Source organism: Anguilla rostrata, chromosome 13 (assembly GCF_018555375.3).
Source record: "Anguilla rostrata isolate EN2019 chromosome 13, ASM1855537v3, whole genome shotgun sequence".
Classification (NCBI taxonomy): domain Eukaryota; kingdom Metazoa; phylum Chordata; class Actinopteri; order Anguilliformes; family Anguillidae; genus Anguilla; species Anguilla rostrata.
This window is the reverse complement of record NC_057945.1, coordinates 39705197-39726132: the sequence shown is the minus strand read 5'-3', so window position 1 is coordinate 39726132 and position 20936 is coordinate 39705197. Positions and strand designations below refer to the sequence as shown.

Sequence of the window (20936 nt, the reverse complement as noted above, 5' to 3'; positions counted from 1 at the left end):
GGTAATCACCTGCAGACAGGTAGCCTTCAAAATGGTTTGCATAGGTTCTGGAGCGAAATAGAACCGTTTAAATTCTGAGTAACAGAAACTGTAGCTACGCCAGAAAGCTCCATTCAGGCTGGAGTTACAAACCAAGGAGGTTAAATGATGTGGGTTACAACCGACTGATGGTGAGATGTTCTTCTCGCTCACGCTCAAACGCAGAGCTCACTTCTCTGAAGCAGAGCGGCTCGGAAGTGGGAGCGTCTGTGGTGTGACGTAATTGGCGCTCATTGGAGGTGTGTTCGTTCACGCAACCCTGGGAAACATGAGCTGGCTGTGCGGCTAATGTTAACGTTGCACCCTGCCCCAGCTGCAACCGTCTGCTACCGGAGAGGAAACGAGCTTCTACGAACGTTTCATTCGTTTTCTTACGATTTGCACAAATTATTTAATTTTGCTCGCTGTTTTTTGTTTACGACACCATGCCCTCACTGCGATCATGTTTTCAAGCTGGACTCGACTTCATAGAATACCTCGGAGAGAGAAAATCGAAAACCGACAAAAATGAACTTCGTGACATTTATAACTCCGAATTTAGAAGAAACAGGTAGCTAGCTAGCTAGCCGATTAGTTCATTGACTAAGGTAGTTTAGCCACCTGAATTGATTTAACTGATGACGTGCTTTTTAACTGCTAAGTGCTTGTCTTTCTTAGTTGATAGCTGGAATATATTGCCTATAGTCAGGGGTGCACAACAACGTTTGGTGCGTTTCAGGATTTTGTGCCAACTTCTGCTCTTAATTATTTAATTAGTTCAATAATATCGTGAGCTGACATTTGTAAAAGCACCAGCTATAGCAACAGACTGTAAGTGCATCAAGATTTCGCTGTGCTCCAGTGCATGAATGAAAAGGGGAAATTTATAGAGCTGTCAGAAAACTAATGTAGGCCTAATTGGTTGAAATAAAAACCAGCACGCAGACAACCCCTCCGGGACCGGAGTTGTGCACCCCTCGCAACCAACAGTTATTGCTGTTGTCATTGTACTGTTAACTGCTAGTATTGTTGTTAGCACTGGCTTATAATTATAATAACAATAATTATTAGTAGTTAGTAGTAATAGTTGTTGTTGTATTACCGTATGTACCAAATACACACTCGCCAGGCAGTTAAGTTAGATTATAATAGATAACGTTAGCCGGCAGCAGCTTTCGACTTCTGGAGAAACGAAACCACTCACAAGCCAGCTATGCGCGTGCCAATACTCGCTAACGTTAAGTTACCTGCACTGTTTCCCCAGGAACGGAATCAAAGGCCCGTCTTTTTCCAGTGTTGTGTTTGCCTTGGTTACGTTCAATAAAGCTCACGTTCAGAAAGGGAAGATATTCTTAAATAAAAAGGTAAGTGGGAATGCTACATATGAATCATATTTTTAACATTTGCATGAGACGATTCTGCGGTCAAGTTCATTTTATTTCAGTTCGCCCCAAAATGCGTCCCGTTTGTTGTCTTTGAAATGAAAAGGCTGTTTCATATGTGATAACTTGTCAAGGTGTGTCATGATCCCGTGCCTATTTGTCATGCCTGGATTAGCTGTGGTTGAGATGACAAAAGGAGTTTTGGTTTTGCCACCGCCCTGGAAGCCTCATTGCTACGCAGGGAAACATTTTGGCAGTTGGAATGTTTAAAAAAAAAAAAAAAAAAAAAAGTTCACCATATCTTAAATTTTTAAACATGGCATTGATTGCGGGATGCCAAAGTAAGCCGAATCAAGTAACCTCTTCTTCAGTTTGTGCAGGCCCGCCGTGGAAAAGGCCAGCAACTCGGAGTTATTAAAAGTTCATTCATAACCAAAATTAAATGATAAAACATCTAGGCAAACCAGAAAAGCCAATACGAGATTTGTTCCCTATATATTGTGTGTTTTCCCATTACTACTTTGGAATTAGTGTGACCTCTCCACGTGAGCGTGTTAGATTTTTTCCCTGATTAATTAATCATTACATATTTTTTAATACAAGAAAAGTCACTCTTCCTTCATGTTAAAGTGAGATTTTCCACTACAGAATGCGTATGTGCTTTACATACACGCGCTGTTTGTATTTGTCTATTAGTTTTTAAACTTTTAAAACTTGAAAGCTAATTACCTGCTAAATACGTGAAGTGGGGTAAACGCCCCATGCCGCCTGTTTTTCTGCTTTTGTCGATTAGTCATTCTTTAGTCATTTTATTTTCATTGTGCTACCTTCAAGTACACTGGCAAAAGGTGCTGGGCGTTTATTCATGACTTGATGTGACGTATGTTTTGAGCTGCTCATAACCGTAAATATAAATTACGAGGGACTGGAGAAAAAAAATGACTAATTTCTGCTATTGGCAACTGTCTCTAACTGAAAGAGTAGTTTGAACCAGGTATCCTGATAAATTCCTTCCGTATCAAAGTGGAATGGGACAGCCCGTACCTTTCAGTTCAACCATGCGTTTAAAAGGTCTGACGTGTGTGTAACGTTCTCATTTCCTCCCTGTAGTCTTCGGTTATGCCAAGTTTTGTCTTAGAGGAGGGTCCCCGCTCCTCACAGGTAGGCCCAGGTCTAGGCCCTGAACACCTGTGCGGTTTCCCTGTGAGAGTACATGCAGGGATGGGTGGTGTTGGACAGAACCTGGTCTGATGGTGCTGGTCACTTCGCGGTGGTGCGTTTCTTCAGTTCAAATTAATGCCACGGTTTTGTGTTCCAAGCCTTATACTCGTGTTCTGCCTGGAGCGTGTGGCAGGCGCGGAAGTAAAGCGGTCATGTGACCAAGTGCGTTCCAAACTCGGGAGCACACAAAGGGGAGTGTGCGAGAACCTACTGGAAGACGTTCCCTCTGTGTTCTTTGGAGGACTAAAATACGAAGTGTGCTTCAAAGCAGACTTTTCCATGCTTTCTCTTCTTAGTGGCCATTGTGTTTTCTGCAATGTGTACAAGTGTAGATATCTTATGTACAGATTTTAGTACCGTCAATGTGTTTCTGGCTAAGTTTAGTAGTGGTGACATCAAAGCACAAGTAGGTTTCAAATTGAACAGATTTTAAGCGTTTTTAACACTCAGTAGTAAGGGTAGTGTTGTAAGTGTACCTGGAGGCGTGTTCTTAGAAGTACAGGAGAACACAAGTATACAGTTTGGAGCACAGCCAAATTATGACAGAAGCGTGTGGATACTGAACATTTTTAAAGATAAAAAAGTAATGTGCCGAATTGAGTCTCTGATTGGTAGTTATTGGGGAATGAGGCCTCAAACACAAAATGGGTGGTGTGAGCCAACCACTGTGATTTGCTGTGGGAGGCAAAATCATTTTTCACTGTTTAAACGAGTCAGAAATTCACAGCACGTGGTATGTCCCCCCCCCCATTTATGGGGGTAAGGAAGCCTCACTTTCCAGTCGCTAATTACTTGAAACCTCCTGGGCCCTGTTTCAGGAAGCAGGAGGTTACTGAGTTAGCTGGGTAACTGCACTGAGTAAAACCCAGAACCCTCCCAAATCTTGAACCTGGACTGAAGTAAAAAAAAAAAAAAAAAGCTGTTCCAGGTTTTACTGAGCACAGTTACACAGCTAACTCCGTAATCCTGCTTCGTGACACAGGCACCTGGCCTTGAAAGCCTGTTTTAAAAAAAACTCTGTTCATGGTGGATTCTGTTGATGGTGAATCGGAGGAAGTTTTTCCTAAACCAGGCTGTCACTTACATTTGAGCCGTATGGGGTGTTCCTTGTGCGTCCGACACCTCCCTGTTTGCTGCTCGAGTGCCTCCTCCCTCCTTTCCTGTTACCAGGTCCGAGTCGTCTACGGAGACCAGTGGCGGAAGCCCAGGAAGCAGAAGCCGGGCAGCGCCCCGCCTGTGGCAAATGGAGGACCAGCACCGCCCCCTGCTGGCGCAGTTCCGCGTCCCGCCGCTGCCCCCAGGCCCGCCGCCCAGCCGGGATCGCAAGCCAAGAAGCGGCTGGCGAACAAAATTCTGCAGAGCCTGAAGGAGAACAGGTGAGGGGGCTTCAGAGGCCTGCGGGGCGGGTGCTCGTGATTGGCTAACGGTCACCTGGCTGCATTTTCCCACGCGCTGGTGCCTTCCATTGGTACTCGACCTGTCTGCATCCCCCCCCCCCCCCCAAACAGATCCGAATTCATCGCGGACAAGGAGGGCGTCGTGATCACGTCGGACCACGACATGGCTGGCGGCCGGATCCAGTTCAGCGTGGATCAGCTCCAGGAGGTCCACGTGGTGAAGATGTACATCCAGAACACGGGCGCCGCCGCGCTGAACTTCACGTACTACACGACCCTGCACCGCATCCGCTGCTTCTCGCTGGCGGACGAGAAGAGGGTGACGCGGGCGAGCCCCCTCCTCCTGCAACCAGGTGAGGAGCGCGTGGCGTTCCCCTGAGCCGCCGAAATCGCCCGCGGTCCGATCAGAGATCGTAAAACGAGGAAATACTGCCATGGTATCGCCTCACTGGTTGAATAAAATAATTTTATCAGATCCCTGGAAGATAGCAGTGTTGCTAGCAAGCTGAATAACGCGGTATTAGATTACGTAGAATGGAAAAATGAATGGAAGACGATGCTACTGTTTGTATAGTTAAGTCGCTAGATAAAATGGGTATTTGTTCCGTTTATCTATCTGGTATGTAATTAAACCTCACAGGGTAATGGCATGACTTTTAAGAAGGGTTTACATGTCATGTTTAGACCAGCTATGCCAGTTGTAAAGGAGCTTTAGTGGTCCAGTGGTTTAAACTCTGTATTAAACATTAGAAACCCCCCCTGCTCAGGTTGTTACAGTGAGCCCTTCTTTGCTATTGTCATTTTTAAAAGGGTTCTGGTTTGTCTCCTGCAGGGGACCGCTATGAGGTCGAAGTTCAGTTCATTTCTCTTCACGTTGGGTACTTCCCGGCCACCATGGTGTTCGAATTCAAGCCGGACCCCATCGCCAAAACGAAGCCCTTCTACATCGTTCGTTTCCTGGAAGCAGTGGCCAGGACCAAGCTGACCGTCGAGCTGGGGCCGGTTTCGCCATACAAGCCCTACCAGTCTTCCACGTACAGACCAGTGGACACCATGGTGGAGGAGGGGGAACCTCCTGAGAGGTAGGAAAGCCAGGTGGACCTCCTCTTGAGAGGTAGATAAGCCAGGTGGACCTCCTCCTGAGAGGTAGGTAAGCCAGGTGGACTCAGAGGTAGTAAGCCAGTGACCTCTCTGAGAGGTAGATAAGCCAGGTGGACCTCCTCCTGAGAGGTAGGTAAGCCAGGTGGACCTCCTCCTGAGAGGTAGGTAAGCCAGGTGGACCTCCTCCTGAGAGGTAGGTAAGCCAGGTGGACCTCCTCCTGAGAGGTAGGTAAGCCAGGTGGACCTCCTCCTGAGAGGTAGGTAAGCCAGGTGATTCCTGGTCTGCAGAGAATACTGAACTCAGTTGGCCATGTTCAGTATGTTGCTGGGTTGGACCTTTGATTGCACCAGGGCAAGCCTAATAAAATTTTGTGATTTGGTAACCATGGTAATAGATAGCTGCGCTGCTCGCTAGTTCTGATGAAATCCAAACCAACTACCAATGAGCAAATTTTATCTCAAAAGCAAATACACATACACCGATCAGCCACAACATTAAAACCACCAACCTAATGTCCTTTGGATATTTGGATTTCTGTATATATTTGTAACTACTGTATATTTTTATCTGATATTTTGTCTCTACTGTAAATTTGTATCTGTGTTATTTTGTTGTCTTTGATGCTGCAACAGTGCAAATTCCCCCCGGGGATCAATAAAGTACACTATTACACTATTTGTAGTTTATTACATTATTAGTTGCTATAGGGTAATAAAAAGCTAAGATATTGTTAGAGGGGTGAATTATTTCCACATTTTAAAAACTGTCGATGGGTCAGAGCTGTTTGGTGGTACGAGGGGGACCTACACAATATTAGGCAGGTGGTTTTAATGTTGTGACTGATCGGTGTATAACCTGAAGAAGCAGATAGACAGAAAAAAAGTTTTCCTACACACTGAACACTGTATTCTCTGGTCTGAGAAATTCGGGTTGGATTGTTTTTTTGTTTTTGTTTTGAACATTAAAGACAGCCAGATACCACCTTAGTCTGTTCTTTGTTCTCGACTTGCAGGTCTGTTGTCCAACAATTGAAACCGGTGGTGAAATTAAAGGAGTCCAAATATCCGCTTCACCTGAAGGAGATTGCAAAACAACGGCTGGAGGACACCGAGTATTTATCACCAGCGGCAAGGCAACAGCTTCCCTCGGTGAAGTAAGTATCCACACACCTCGGTCCCCCACTGCTGTGTACACAGCAGCTGCAGCTTCCCTACAAGACCAGCAGAATGCGGCTTTATTAGATGATCGATGATCCTTTCATTACGAGTGTAAAATCACTGTTAAGGATGAGATGTACTGCAAAATTAGTTTTTGAGGTGGGAACTGGACTGAGTCTAGTCCCCCAGGCTATGATGGTATGTGTATCTGATGGGTCTCTGAAGGTTGCTAAATTTCAAATGTGGGTCTTCGTATTAAAAATGATTTTTAATTTGACTCGTAATATTAAAAAGAAGCAGTGATGTAGAATATTTGCGTGAACATGCATATAACAGCATGTTTCACAAGTATTCATACTTTGGAGGAATCTCTTATGACCCTGAAGTACTTTTTTTTATGAAAGCTGTGTTTCTTTGGCCTATGGGGACGTTGGTGTGTGTGTGTGTGTGTGAACCCAGCCTGTGTGGTGTTTTTCCAGGTCTCTGCTGGAGTCTCCCCTGAGCCGCAAGAACTACACCAAGCGCTTCCAGCTCCTGCTGCACCTGGAGGAGCTCCAGATGGAGGTGGACATCAGGAAGTACGACATGCACAACCGAACCATGATCCAGGACCAGCGGGACAAGAAGCTCCTCATTCTGCAGGTGAGGGCAGTTATTTCACCTTCCGGAACTCTGGGCCGAGAAGAAGAGACCTCGTTGGTTCCCTAGGATTGAGTGAAACGTCATGGCTCCTCCTCCTCTTCCTCCGCTCCTTTTCCCCAGGTTCCGGGCGTGGCCGAGAACAGGCCGTCGGTCCTGCGGGGGGACGACCTGAGGGTGACCAAGGCCGAAGACGAAGACCAGCCCATCACCGTCTACAAGGGCTACGTTCACCGAGTGGAGCTGGAGAGCGTCAAACTGGGCTTCTCCAAGAAGTGAGAAACCTCTGCGGTTATGTAACTGTGCTCATGCTGCCGTTGCTGGAAATGGGTTTGGCACTCCTGTGCATCCACTGACTTTAGAGTATAAAAACCAGGAAAGTCAAGAGTCCTGTGTAACTAGCTGTCCAGTTGCTTGTAGTTAGAGGAAATGCATCCAACATAGTGTGGAACCAGATTATGTTAAACCTTTGCTTAAGGATAGTAAACGGTAAAGTGGCTGGATGAGCAGTATTTCCCTGCTCTGTGATTGGCTCCTGAGAGGCTGTCAGTTCCACGTCTCGGTGCTTGGCGGCAGCGTAGCACAGTGGGTAAGGAACTGGGCTTGTAACCGAAAGGTCGCAGGTTCGATTCCCGGGTAAGGACACTGCCGTTGTACCCTTGAGCAAGGTACTTAACCGGAATTGCTTCAGTATATATCCAGCTGTATAAATGGATACAATGTAAAAGTTGTGTAAGTCGCTCTGGATAAGAGCGTCTGCTAAATGCCTGTAATGTAATGTAATGTAAATCCGGTTTCCTCTGCACGACCCTCCCACAGGCTGGTGAAGAGCTTCCTCAGCAACATGAAGTTCAACGTGGAGTTCACCATTAACCGCTACCCTCTGAAACTCCAGCACCGGGCGGTGCAGCTGGCCATCGACCACCGCCTGGGGGAGGTCCTCTTCCCCACCGGTTCCCATGCCACGCCCCTTCCTCAACCGCAACCCCGACTCAGGTCAGCTCATTTCCGTCTCCGGGGTAGCCTGCAAAGCCGTGTTGAGTCTACAGACACCAGGCCTACGCCAAGTCTACAGACACCAGGCCTACGCCAAGTCTACAGACACCAGGCCTACGCCAAGTCTACAGACACCAGGCCTACGCCTAGTCTACAGACACCAGGCCTACGCCAAGTCTACAGACACCAGGCCTACGCTTAGTCTACAGGCACCAGAGCGGCGTTCATGTTGTCTCATGAATCGTCTCGCAGAACCACAGGGCGTGACTGCCAGCGTATATGTACGCGTTGCATAATTCAGCATATTTCAGTAAGAAAAGCCAAAGAGTCGCAGGACCGGCTTGTCACTACCAGAATACTCTTTTATTGGATGAACATCATATCCTTAAATTAAAGACGGTCTGTTTTGAAAGTTACATTAAAGAGGTCCTGTTTTTAAGGTTACATTAAAGATGTTTTGTTCTGAAAGTTAATGAAAGGATGCCTGTGTGTCGTCAGCCTGTACGACAGGAAGTTGGAGAACAATCCGGAACAGTGCACCGTCGTCCAGCACATCGTGTCTGGGGTGTCCCGCCCCGCCCCGTACCTGGTGTTCGGGCCCCCCGGCACCGGCAAAACCGTCACCTTGGTGGAAGCCATCAAGCAGGTCTGTGAAGATCTTCCTCCTCTGTTTGAGTAACCCGCCAGAGAGTAACCCACGGGAGAGTAACCCGCCAGAGAATAACCGCCAGAGAGTAACCCACGAGAGAGTAACCCACGAGAGAGTAACCCACGAGAGTAACCACAGACGCAGAGAGTAACCGCGCAGAGAGAACCAGTAACCAGAGTTTTGACCAGATTTTGGATTTTGACCAGAATGTCCGGTTTTCAAATTATACGTACTTGTCCGCTTTGTGGTCCCGACTGGAAAATGTAACGTCCGGTCCAAGTAATTGATGGGAGAAATTTGCCGGTAGTTTCTCATGAATTTGCATGTCTCTGACTTGGATGAGTAGCAGGGTGAGTGGACAGGGTTGAAGATGGAGGAAGAAAATGGTAAACAGGGCCACAGGCTAAAAAAATCCTGCATAGTATGCCTTTAACGGTAACTGAGAAATTCAGCACAAATTCAAACCGGCCTATCTACTGCTATAAGGAAGCATCTCCTACAGAGCACAGTTTGCTGTGTCATGCCATCAGACTGTCCTTTAATTAATTTTCAAACTCTAGCGAGCGCATCTGAATTACCAGTCATGGGTGCCTGACGGACTGTGTGGGGAAAGCAGACTGAACATCCCGTGAACTGTGTTTCTGAGCCAGACGTTTACGTGTAGAAACGGAAGAGTAACGAGCTCTGTCGGAACTTTCAGGATAAAGCATGCAGGGGAATTCCTGCTAGCGCTGTGTCTTAAGCCTTTAATTCCAGCCATTTATTGGCCTTTAGACAGCTAAAGATGTGTCACATTGAAACTCAAGTCGGCTCATGCCGCTTAAAAAAGTGGAAGGTTTGGCTCAAACTCCCATGACCTGAGTCGGATTGAGAGGAAGTGGTGGCTTCTTGCAGTGAAAAGAGAAGGAGGCGAAAGGGATAAGCAGTGGGCATTCAGAAGAGGGCTATCGTTCGAGACCCGTTTAAGAATCATGCATTCCTCTTTCTGTGACACTGTGAATAATGTTTTGGCTTGCTGCCTCAGAAGTGCGTTCTGTGCTGAGCTCCCACATTTTCTCCACTGACCCTGTGGAGAAACTACAGGCACATCAAGTTTGCGCATCAATATGCATCCAGTCATCTTCATATGCAAACATTAACCAGTAATTTTCAATGGATTAATGTATTCATACACGTTTCTATATTACAGTATAGCCGAAGCAGAGTGTATATTTTTCTCAGCATAATAACACGGCCATGTCTTGTGTGCGACAGCCCTTCTTCAAACACGGGACATTTTAATGGGCCTGAGTCTTATGTCCTGATTAGTAAATCACGCGCTACGTGCTACAGGGCAGGGAAAGGACCCAAATCAGCATTAAAATTGTGGCTTTGGTACAGTTATGCGTCATGAACCTCAGACTCCTTTGTCATTGACAGAGCTGAAGCAAATTCCTACTTCCTTAGCAACAAACACTTCCCCTTTGTCCCAAGTATCGGTTGTACAGCTTGGCGGTCAGGGTGCAGATATCTGTCTGTAGCTTAATCTCTAACACAAGCTTCACACAACCTCGTAGTTCTTCTGCTTCGTCGTCTTGGCCTCTCGTACGCGCTCTGAGCCTGCTGGCGGTATCAGCGTCTGGTGTAGGGAGAACATCCCCGGCACACCGTGTGCCTGCAGCAGCGCGAGTTTGTTCACATCGCTGGTCGGGTCATTTTGACCTTCGTCAGTCTCCAGCGTAAAAATGCCAACGGACAGATAAACAAGGCTGAGTGGAGTCAGCCAATCAGCATTGTGCATGAGGTCGCTGGGGCGACGGGGGTTCTGTGAGGTGAAAAGGTCTGTGTGTCTGTCTCGTCGTGTCTGTGTGTCTGTATGCCGCAGTCTTGATCGTTGTGTCAGTGCCTGTGATGGTGTGTCTGTCTCTTTCTGTGTGGTGAAAGAGACAGAATCTTTACATTTCTGACACAGCCAGCTGACTGTGTAGTGTCTGGCGGGTGTGCTGTGAGTGAATGTCGCCCTTTTGCTGTGTCTAAGTGTCCCAGTGTCACTGAGCTACGTACTCTCTGTGTTAGGGGAGAAAAAATGGGCCCCCGTCCCATCTGCCTGTGTCTCTCTGGATCCAAACTCAGCCCCCATCCCATTTCCGTGTGTCTCGGAGGCAGACTGCCCCCTGTCCCGTCTCTCTGTGCGTCTAGAGCCAGATTGACCCCCTGTCCCATCTCGCGTCTCCCTCAGGTTCACAAAACGGACCCCCTGGCCCACATCCTGGCGTGCGCCCCCTCCAACAGTGCCTCGGACCTGCTGTGTGAGCGTGTGCTGGAGCACGTGGGACCCCGCCTCCTGTACCGCCTGTACGCCAGCAGCCGGACCCTAGGGACCGTGCCCAAAAGCCTGCAGGTGAGGACCTGCCCCCAACGCCACCCCCTGTGAGGGGGACTGCCTCCCCAACGCCCCCTGTGAGGGGTCAGTGTGGGACAGCCCAGCCCTAATGCCCTGTGTGAGGGGTCAGTGTGAGACCCCCTGCCCTGTGAGAGCCCCTGCCCTGGTTTTTGTTAAACGGACCTCCTGATTTCTCCGCTCTGCAGAAGTGCTGTAACTGGGATGCACGGCAGGACTGCTTCGTGTTTCCCGACAAGGAGACCCTGATGAAATACAAGGTCATCGTGGCTACCGTGGTTACGGCTGGAAAGTAAGCATCTCGTTCCTTCCTGCGCTAACCGACCTTTACCTGGCACGGTCGAAACATTAGAGGTGGAGAGGGAAGAGGCTTCACAGTCCATCCCCGTTATTGGCTGTCATGTGCTTGCTTGAACCAATCAAATAACTTTGATCTCCGTAGAAACGGTACGATTTGTTTGAATTACCGAGGCGCTGTTGGCAGTTGGCGGCTGATTAACTGCAGTCGATTTAAGGCTTTGGCTAGCTCCGCCCACCTCACTGTTACATCACTTCCTGTTGCCCACGCCCCTGCCGGTGTTGTCCCGTTGCAGGCTGGTGACCGGAGGCCTGCCCGAGGGCCACTTCACCCACATTTTCGTGGATGAGGCGGGGCACGCCGCGGAGCCGGAGTGCGTCATCGGAATGGCGGGTGAGAGGCGGGGTGGGGGCGGAGCTACAGCCGTCACTCAGGGCTGAGTGACAGCAAGGGGGAGGCGGGGTCAGCACAGAAGGGTTATTCTCCAGTGTTAGCCTTCAGTTCTGCCCGTTTAATTCACTACTCCAGGGCTTTTGGTCTTTGAATGTGCTCAAATTTTATTGGGGTTAATTCTGTGTTACGGGGGGGGGGGGGGGTAAAGTACAGCTCAGAACTGCTGATAATAAAGTCAAGGGGTCAAGGGTAGCGAAACGGGTCTTTTTATGTCTGTTTATGTCAGTGAGCGCACAGATTGGAGTTCTCAGTTGTAAATCAGATAGCGTTGTTTTAGAATGCAGGCAGTTGTGTGGCTGACTGACCCTTTCTAGACAGGAAAGCAGTCTCACATAGCTGTTGTTTTTAGGCCACTCCAGAGGGACTAATGATACTACTCAGGGAGATTCACGTTAGGCTCCATAAGCCCTGGACTCTGCATTGAAAGTTTCACGGTGGAGAAAAGGACATTGTTATTCCTAATACTGAAAGGGGGGGGGTTGAAGCACTCTGGTCTCATTTTGCTCAGGACTGCTCCATGCCCAGACGGGACAGCTGGTGCTGGCAGGGGACCCCAAACAGCTGGGACCCGTACTGCGCTCCCCTCTGGCCATACAGTACGGACTGGGTGAGAATCCGCCTCCGACCCGCAGCCAGGCTCAAATCTCTCAGAGGGGCGTTGCCCGTGGAAGCAGTTTTGCAAATGCTTCCACACCGTGGAAACACTGACTCACACTGTGACACTCATTCTGTGACACTTACAATCTCACACGTATTTTGCATTTCAAAAAAAATGTTGAATGACTGGTAAAGGCCTTGGGTTGGTTGGGTAGGTTGCGAGTTTGAACCCGGGCTGTGCTGTGCCTCTTCCTGACGCGCAGGTCTGTCCCTGCTGGAGAGGCTCATGCGGGACAATCCGCTCTACCAGAAGGACGGCGACAGCGGGCGGTTCAACCAGCTGTTCGTCACCAAGCTGCTGCGTAACTACAGGTGCCCCAGCCCCTCAGAGCCCTGTGATTGGTCCACAGCCTCTGCTACCATGGCCAATCAGATCAGACTCCCAACTGATCTGAACCAACTGATGTTCAGAGCGTTATGTTTTTACCGGTTCATATCGGCGGATTTAAGCCCTACACATTTATGTAGATTTAGGCAGTGAGAGAGGGATCTCTGTCTCCTGTGGAAGGAATGCGGAATTACAGGAAAAACAGGGCTGTTGTTTATGCCCAGGTGTAGGAGGTAGGGGGATATGAAACTGGGCAGTACAGCCAGGGTCAACCAGTGCTTTGTTTTAACGCACTGTCTCTGTTTTGTTGTGAATTCTTCAAAAATGGAACAGACTTCCTGCTGTCAGTCAACCTATAGTAAGCCAACCCTAAACATTACATTACAGGCATTTAGCAGACGCTCTTATCCAGAGTGACTTACACTACTTTTTTTACATAACATTTTACATTGCATCCATTTATACAGCTGGATATATACTGAAGCAATGCAGGTTAAGTACCTTGCTCAAGGGTACAACGGCAGTGTCCTACCCGGGAATCGAACCGGCGACCTTTCGGTTACAAGTCTAGTTCCTTACCCACTGTGCTACACTCCGTCCTAAACCAATTTATTAAAGGAATACATATGTAAAGAAATCACTGGTATCAATAAAGTGAATGCCCCTTTTATTTTCAGAGCAGGACTGCCCAACCCTGTTCCTGGAGATCTACATTGGTAGAATCAGGTGTGCCAAATTAGGGTTGGAGTGAAAACCTGCTGAACGGGAGATTTCCAGGAACAGGGTTGGGCCGTCCTGCTTTAGATGAACTCTGAACTTTGAACTCTGACCCCGGGCGTGTGTTCTCCCAGGTCACACCCAGCTATCCTCCGCATTCCCAACGAGCTCTTCTACGACGGGGAGCTGCAGGTGTTCGCCAACAAGGAGCTGCGCAACTCGTACTGCAGCTGGGAGCACCTGCCCAATCAGGTGAGTTACACCTGGGCAAGCAGGTGAGAGAGGGGCACCTGGGCAAGCAGGTGAGAGAGGGGCACCTGGGCAAGCAGGTGAGAGAGGGGCACCTGGGCAAGCAGGTGAGAGAGTTACACCTGGGCAAGCAGGTGAGAGAGGGGCACCTGGGCAAGCAGGTGAGAGAGGGGCACCTGGGCAAGCAGGTGAGAGAGGGGCACCTGGGCAAGCAGGTGAGAGAGGTGCACCTGGACAAGCAGGTGAGAGAGGGGCACCTGGGCAAGCAGGTGAGAGAGGGGCACCTGGGCAAGCAGGTGAGAGAGGGGCACCTGGGCGGTGTGCTAACAGCAGATTTGGGGTTCTGCGCTGAGAGCAGATTTGGGGTTCTGCGCTGAGGGGCAGGTTTGGGGTTCTGCGCTGAGGGCAGGTTTGGGGTTCTGCGCTGAGGGCAGGTTTGGGGTTCTGCGCTGAGGGGCAGGTTTGGGGTTCTGCGCTGAGGGCAGGTTTGGGTTCTGCGCTGAGGGCAGGTTTGGGGTTCTGCGCTGAGGGCAGGTTTGGGGTTCTGCGCTGAGGGGCAGGTTTGGGGTTCTGCGCTGAGGGCAGGTTTGGGGTTCTGTGCTGAGGGCAGGTTTGGGGTTCTGCGCTGAGGGGCAGGTTTGGGGTTCTGCGCTGAGGGCAGGTTTGGGGTTCTGCGCTGAGGGGCAGGTTTGGGGTTCTGCGCTGAGGGCAGGTTTGGGGTTCTGCGCTGAGGGCAGGTTTGGGGTTCTGCGCTGAGGGCAGGTTTGGGGTTCTGCGCTGAGGGCAGGTTTGGGGTTCTGCGCTGAGGGGCAGGTTTGGGGTTCTGCGCTGAGGGCAGGTTTGGGGTTCTGTGCTGAGGGGCAGGTTTGGGGTTCTGCGCTGAGGGGCAGGTTTGGGGTTCTGCGCTGAGAGCAGGTTTGGGGTTCTGCGCTGAGGGCAGGTTTGGGGTTCTGCGCTGAGGGCAGGTTTGGGGTAACACTGGCCTAACGGAACGTGTTTGGCTCGGCAGGGGTTCCCCCTCATTTTCCACGGAGTGATGGGGAAGGACGAGCGCGAGGCCAACAGCCCCTCCTTCTTCAACGTGGCCGAGATCCAGATCCTGGTGGATTACCTCCGCAAGCTGCTGCAGACCCAGGGCAAGAAGGGCCTGGCCACCTTATCGCCCAGGGACATCGGCATCATCGCCCCCTACAGGAAGCAGGTGAGATTGCACCCCTCCCCCACCAAGCTTCTGAGTTTGTTCATTAGTGCAGATTTTATTATTTTAAATAATGATGATTATAATAATATTTGTGTATACAGAGCTTTCTCCAGCTCAAAGCGCATAAACAGACACCATGTGCATGGCACAGATAGAGATGTCTCTTACAAAGCACTCCATTCACGGATAACGATGTCTTTTAAAAAGGACAGCATTCACGGATAACGATGTCCCTTAAAAAGGACTGCATTCACAGATGGAGATGTCGCTTATAAAGGACTGCAGTAAAGCCTTCCGTTTCTGTCCTTGTGTTTCTCTGTTCTTTAGGTGGAGAAGATCCAGAAGGCCATCAAAAGTGTCAAAGAGCTGAAACAGCTGAAGGACATTGCAGAGCTGAAGGTTTGCTCCCTGTTTTCCCTCCATATATACTTTTATGAAACCAGTCACCTGATGTGAGGGGGTGTGGGTGAGACCTCCTGGTTACAGGTGAGGGGGTGTGGCTGTGTGTTACAGGTGAGAGGGTGTGGCTCTGTGTTACAGGTGAGAGGGTGTGGCTCTGTGTTACAGGTGAGAGTGTGGCTGTGTGTTACAGGTGAGAGGGTGTGGCTGTGTGTTACAATTGAGAGGGTGAGGCTCTGTGTTACAGGTGAGAGGGTGTGGCTGTGTAACAGGTGAGAGGGTGAGGCTCTGTGTTACAGGTGAGAGGGTGTGGCTGTGTAACAGGTGAGAGGGTGTGGCTCTAAGTGGGTGTGGCTCTGTGTTACAGGTAGGCTCGGTGGAGGAGTTCCAGGGGCAGGAGAGGATGGTGATCATGGTGTCGGCCGTCCGCAGCAGCATTAACTACGTAAAGATGGATAAAGACTTCAGCATCGGCTTTCTCACCAACGAGAAGGTAGAGACACCCTCATAACTACATCACTGATCTGTCTCTTACCAACCTGAAAAATATGAAGGTATCTTCAGAGATTTTATCAAAATGAGAAAAATTTGATTTGGGCAGGTTGTTAATAACACTAACACTGTAGAAATTCATATTCCTGTATTTAGATAAATAATCAGCTCTGACAGCTGATTGGATCTGGAGGGTCACCTCATTAGATGTGTGAGGCCAGAGTAGCCAATCGCTGCGCTGCTGGTACTGAGCAGAACTGACTGGATCTCGTGTTGTGTTTCCCACAGAGGTTCAACGTGGCCATGACCAGAGCCAAGGCCCTGCTGATCGTGGTGGGAAACCCTGTTATCCTCAACAAGGACCCCATCTGGGAGCGGTAAGAGCCGTATAATGGGTAGGGAGCTGGTCCTGTAACCGAAAGGTTGCTGGTTCGATTCCCGGGTAGGGAATTGTGTAACTTTTTGTGTACCCCGGGTAGGGAATTGTGTACTGCCGTCGTACCCTTGAGCAAGGTACTTAACCTGCATTGCTTCAGTATATATTCTGTATAAATGGATGCAGTTGTTGTAAATGCTATGTAAAAACTTGTTCAAGTCGATAAGAGCATCTGCTAAATGCCTGTAATGTGATGTAATGCAACGGTAAGAGTCCAGCCCGCAGAGACAGTGCAGTGTGAGCTGCCGGCCACCAGATGGGGCTGTTGCCCCCTTGTTTCCCTGGCTGTATTACAGCTGCAGCACCATGGAAAAAACCCCTGTTCTCGCAGTCCTCCTGATGTTCTGACCTTTAGCTCTGCTCTTCCCGCCTTCACATCACGGACTGTACATGGGAACTGGAGAGGGTGGGAGGGGCCAGGCGGTGAAGCACAGGAAGTAACGGGAAACAGCCTCTACTGCGCATGCTTGAGGGATAAAGATGGTGATTTAACAACCAAAGAAAACCTCATCGATCAATTTGTGATCATAAATTTTATGTGTAGCAGTTTGTGAGACCATGGTTATTTTGGGGAAAATATTGATTCAAATCTACATATTTTATTGCATATTTTCATAATCCTGCTTTTCCTGCATAAGGATCATGAATAGTTTCAAAATACCATCAGGGAAGTTATATTTTAATATTTTGCCGTCAAAAGTCTAATATTCCCCATTCACTTTAATGGGAGCTCCAATGTTTTGCCCTCAACACGCGCAGTACAGGCTTACTTCCGAGACTTCACAAGCTTAGGTCAGCTGAAGGCGTGCCTGCCAGCCCGTCTAGTTAAACATGTACGTCTGTGGTTCAGATTCATCAGCTACTGCTCGGAGGAGAAGGGCTACACCGGGTTCGACTGCGCTGACGCTGAAGGGGAGAACGACGTGGTGACTCGACTGGCTGCCCTCAGCATCGAAGTGGAGCCGGAAGGTAGAGCCCCCCCCCCCCCCCGTCTGCCTGCACACAGGGCATTTAGGCCCGAAACATAGTACGCCAACGCAGACGCGTCGACCTACGCAAAGCCGATTTCATGCTTCCTTGCGTTCTGAAATGTCACCTGAAATTCTTAACACTGCATGCAGTGTCAAGCATCGCAGCGAGGGGGCGCTACAGTAGGCTTTGAGCTTTCTTCCGCTCAGTCTATTCACAGCTGTCCTGTATCGCCCCCTTGAGGACTCCGGGTGTATTACCTCCACGGTGACATGAGAGCGCAGGTTGAGTTCTTAGCTGCAGTGGCAGGCGAGGCTGTGCGTTCGCAGTGAGTCGGAGCAGATGTGTCATTTGCTCGCCGGCGTGAGCTGAACTCGGTTCCTGTGACTGTTTTTGACGTGAGCTCTCTGTTCTGTGCTTCAGTGGAACAGGAGGAGAGCAACCTCCAGCAGTATGTGCACCCAGAATGGAGAAGCGAGCTGTGATCGACCAGGACGCCCATCCCACCCCTGCCCCCTGCCCCCCGCACCCCACCCCCAACAGCCCAGGGTGCGACCGAATCACTGCCACCGAATTGATCAATCAACTGATCAGTTTCCGTCAGCTATTACATTAAACGCTTCAAAAAAATCAATAAATATCTACGACGCAGACCGTTTACATGCACTATGACCCCGTCAGGAAGATACGTTCTGACTCCGCCCCCCCCGGGAGACTGGCTGTGCATCACAGTGCTGAAGTGCCTTTATATCTGCTGATGCTACATTATCTGCGGTCCACTGATTTGTCCATCTCATTATCAGTCTTACAGATGTATTTTTTATTTTAAACCGTTGAGTTGTGCTGCAGAAATGTCAAGATGTCTTCCGCGGGCAGTGCCTTGTGCCTTATGAGCTCAAGCCATGAGTTGCGTAGTGACAATCATTTCAGCCACCGAAGCCACCTTAGACACACACTGCTTCCTGGAATAAGGCACACCTTATCTGATGAAGTTTCTGAAGTCACTGGATACCCTAGTTCAGGTGACGTTCGCAGTTCTGTCCCCGTCGTACACAAAAAGAATATCGCTGTCAACAGTTTTCTGTCAAATTCATTTGAAAGTTAACATCCTTGCCGCTGGGTTTTTGCAAACAGTGTTTTTGTGCACAATTTTAAAGTGCACGTTTATATAAGGCAGTTGATTGGCATGTGTGCGATTTACTAAATAAAACCTGCTTTGCCTTCATCCTGCAATGTCAATGGAAAATCCAGGGTAATTAATCATTGCTTGAGAACGCAAAGGTGCTTAGAAAACCGTTGGATAAGAGACATTTTAAACCCGTTTTAATGGCTCGGTGGCCCATAATAATCAGTACTATTCTGCCAAGGATTTAATGTTCTTATGCTCAGGACTCTCAGTGACAGCAGTATGTGTTTAGACAGAGACTGGCCTCTTTTAAAAGGGAGCGAAACGCAATCAGTATTTTTACAGTGTTAACGTTAACATTCATGGGAAGGGCATTTACAAGTGCGCTTACAGTTTTTTGACGATTCATACACGCAGCTTTGCATTACAGTTGAAGTCAGTTTCTTTTGGAATGTGATTTAAAGCGATTATGTGAAGCACAATTCAGCTGGTACTGATTCCTGAACTACTTGGTGTTTTAACCGACGCGTGGTAAAATGGCGGTGTTTGTGTACGCATTTACACTGTTCAGTGTTGGAGTGGTCCCTGTGTGTAAGGGACATGAGTCTTCATTTCCACTGGGCTTGCTGTGGGAGAATTTCAGTATGCAGATAATAAACTAAACAGTGTAATTTCTGTATTGTACAGAAACTACTTATGTGGGTCCCTGGTTTTTTTTCCTCAAAGTAAATAGCATGTGTTATCATTAAACTGCAGTAATGGCCTGTTGATATTGGCAGGATGTGTAGTGGGGTACAGCCACTGAAAGATTAATATTCTCTGGGGGGGGGGGGGGGGTAAATTATATTGGAATACTAGACATCTTCAAGTATAGACAACACCAGTAATTAATATTTGCGAATTACTTTAGCCCTACAATAAAATACATTTTATAAGTATGAGAAGAGATGATGAATGAGCAATACCGATTTCTTCAGCTGCTTAGCTAAAGTAAACCAACCAAAAATAATAATAATGATGAAAGTGATCCCGTTTCAAAAATAGTTTAATAACAGCGGTCATGTTTACTTGATTCAAACATTCACAACACTGTTCCTGTTTTACAAAGCATCGTCACGGTCAGCTTCCATATAAATCCTGATTATGTGGGCTATTAAAATCATTTCAGAAGGGGGGGGGGGGGGAGGAAACAGACACGACGCTGGGCGGTTCCCCCCCTGGCGGTAAGGAGTGGCGTTACGCAGCCTGGCACTGCAGAGACGGTTTCATCCATGCACACAGCGACACAGCGACAGATATAAAACGACACCGACGGGGGAGAGAGAGCTGGCGCGTCCGGACGTTAAAGGGATTCTCACACACGAGACGGTCGACTGGCTCGTGCGCCGCTGTCCGGTCCTTGTTGACCGTGACGTGTCCCGGAACGACCCGCTGCAACCGCGCAACACGTTTCGGTAAAACTCTTGGGCGGGGTAATGTTGTGGCGGTCTCGCACAGTCTCGCGATGTGCTTCTGTGACAAAGTCCTCCCTCCGGCAATAATGGTCCCATCCTGTGATCCGTACATTTTTCCTTGGCATTTTGAGAGAAAATATGAGCATCTGGTTTTATCCTTCAGGATGCTGGTCCGTTGGTTTCCGTTAGGTTGGACTGCTGCAGTCCTGCAGATTAAGCATGCGACGGCGTTGATGAATTGAACGTAGCATCTCGGGTATGAAGTGAAACACAAATTTGTGAAGTTCATTTAAAAGTGTTCATAAGAACATGCGGGTCTCTCCTCTCTTTTACTGGTTCTGCTCAGTCAAAACAAAGATGGCAAAATAAAAACACTCTTTTACCCTCTCCCAACAACACTATGCCAACTTTGGTAACCATAGCAACAGTGACTCCTTTCCTAGCTTGCTACTACTTTGCTGCTCGGTCGTGGATGGCTTGGAGAGGGTTGGACTTCCAACTGTAGACTCAGCCAGACACCCCAATCTCTGCACGCAGTCACAGCAATCAAATGCGCCAATTAGTCAAATGGAATAAAACTCAAAACAGAACCCTAAACGCCGCTCCCATTGGCAGTCTTGTGGCGTGTCGCTGACTTGGTCCACCGCATATCTGTGCCACCTTAAAATTTTATGTTCCTGCTATACCTATATATAACTGTCATATCATACACATGCAAAGCTCTGAACACAAATGTCCTGGAAAAAAAAAACGAAAGCAGTTTCAGACTCAACCTGCACGTTTGCGTGCTTCCTGTATCGTATACCAGTTAAGCTACTGCATGCCAACTCATCTGTGTGATGTCACGCCCTTGACTGCAGCCAGGTTTTTACACTAAAGGGGTGAACACCGATCGAGGCGACAGGAGGTGACGAGAAAGATAAAAGAAACTGGAATGCTTTGAAGTGGCAGTAGAGTGGTCTCAGCGGGCACGTTTAGAGAAACGCCAAAAGTTGCAGAACATCCGAAAGGCGTAAAAGTGAACCTGTTCTCACGTGTGTCTACCATGCAAAAAATCTACAGAGGCAGCCCGTCGGTGCGCCCCCTGCTGGACTATATATATACTTTCGGGTTTGGACCTGGCAGTAGCCGACGCCACGCGAGGAGCACGCGCGCGTCTGAAAGAGCGACAGGGCGGCGCGGGAGAACGGGAAGACCGTCTGATCAACGCTGGGCC

At 48.9% G+C, this 20936-nt stretch overlaps 1 protein-coding gene across 5 annotated transcripts; it reads left to right on the top strand.

Annotated features, from left to right (window-relative positions):
* Positions 1-282: 282 nt before the first annotated feature.
* On the top strand, positions 283-19456 carry LOC135237766 (putative helicase mov-10-B.1). 5 transcript variants are annotated; one of them, XM_064305174.1, is made up of 23 exons: positions 283-589; positions 1283-1382; positions 2511-2561; positions 3792-3997; positions 4130-4371; positions 4851-5100; positions 6133-6273; positions 6757-6919; positions 7040-7191; positions 7736-7912; positions 8411-8558; positions 10780-10941; positions 11130-11233; positions 11535-11632; positions 12201-12299; positions 12553-12661; positions 13529-13646; positions 14653-14844; positions 15172-15243; positions 15611-15736; positions 16024-16112; positions 17022-17140; positions 17564-19456. In XM_064305174.1, the coding sequence occupies exons 1-23, from the start codon at positions 465-467 to the stop codon at positions 17623-17625; spliced, it is 3105 nt and encodes a 1034-aa protein (XP_064161244.1). In that variant the 5' UTR covers positions 283-464; the 3' UTR covers positions 17626-19456. The 5 variants fall into 5 exon arrangements, with proteins under 5 accessions (XP_064161244.1, XP_064161245.1, XP_064161246.1 ...); XM_064305176.1 differs by lacking the exon at positions 283-589 and adding an exon at positions 712-926; XM_064305175.1 differs by lacking the exon at positions 2511-2561.
* The last annotated feature ends 1480 nt before the right edge of the window (positions 19457-20936 follow it).

What these genes read in the sequence shown, in the direction of transcription:
- LOC135237766 (XM_064305174.1), top strand. Translation starts at nt 465, where the DNA reads ATGCCCTCACTGCGATCATGTTTTCAAGCTGGACTCGACTTCATAGAA. An exon ending in CCGTGCCCAAAAGCCTGCAG is followed by an intron (nt 10,942 to 11,129) that starts GTGAGGACCTGC and finishes TCCGCTCTGCAG; the next exon opens with AAGTGCTGTAACTGGGATGC. An exon ending in AGGACATTGCAGAGCTGAAG is followed by an intron (nt 15,244 to 15,610) that starts GTTTGCTCCCTG and finishes TCTGTGTTACAG; the next exon opens with GTAGGCTCGGTGGAGGAGTT.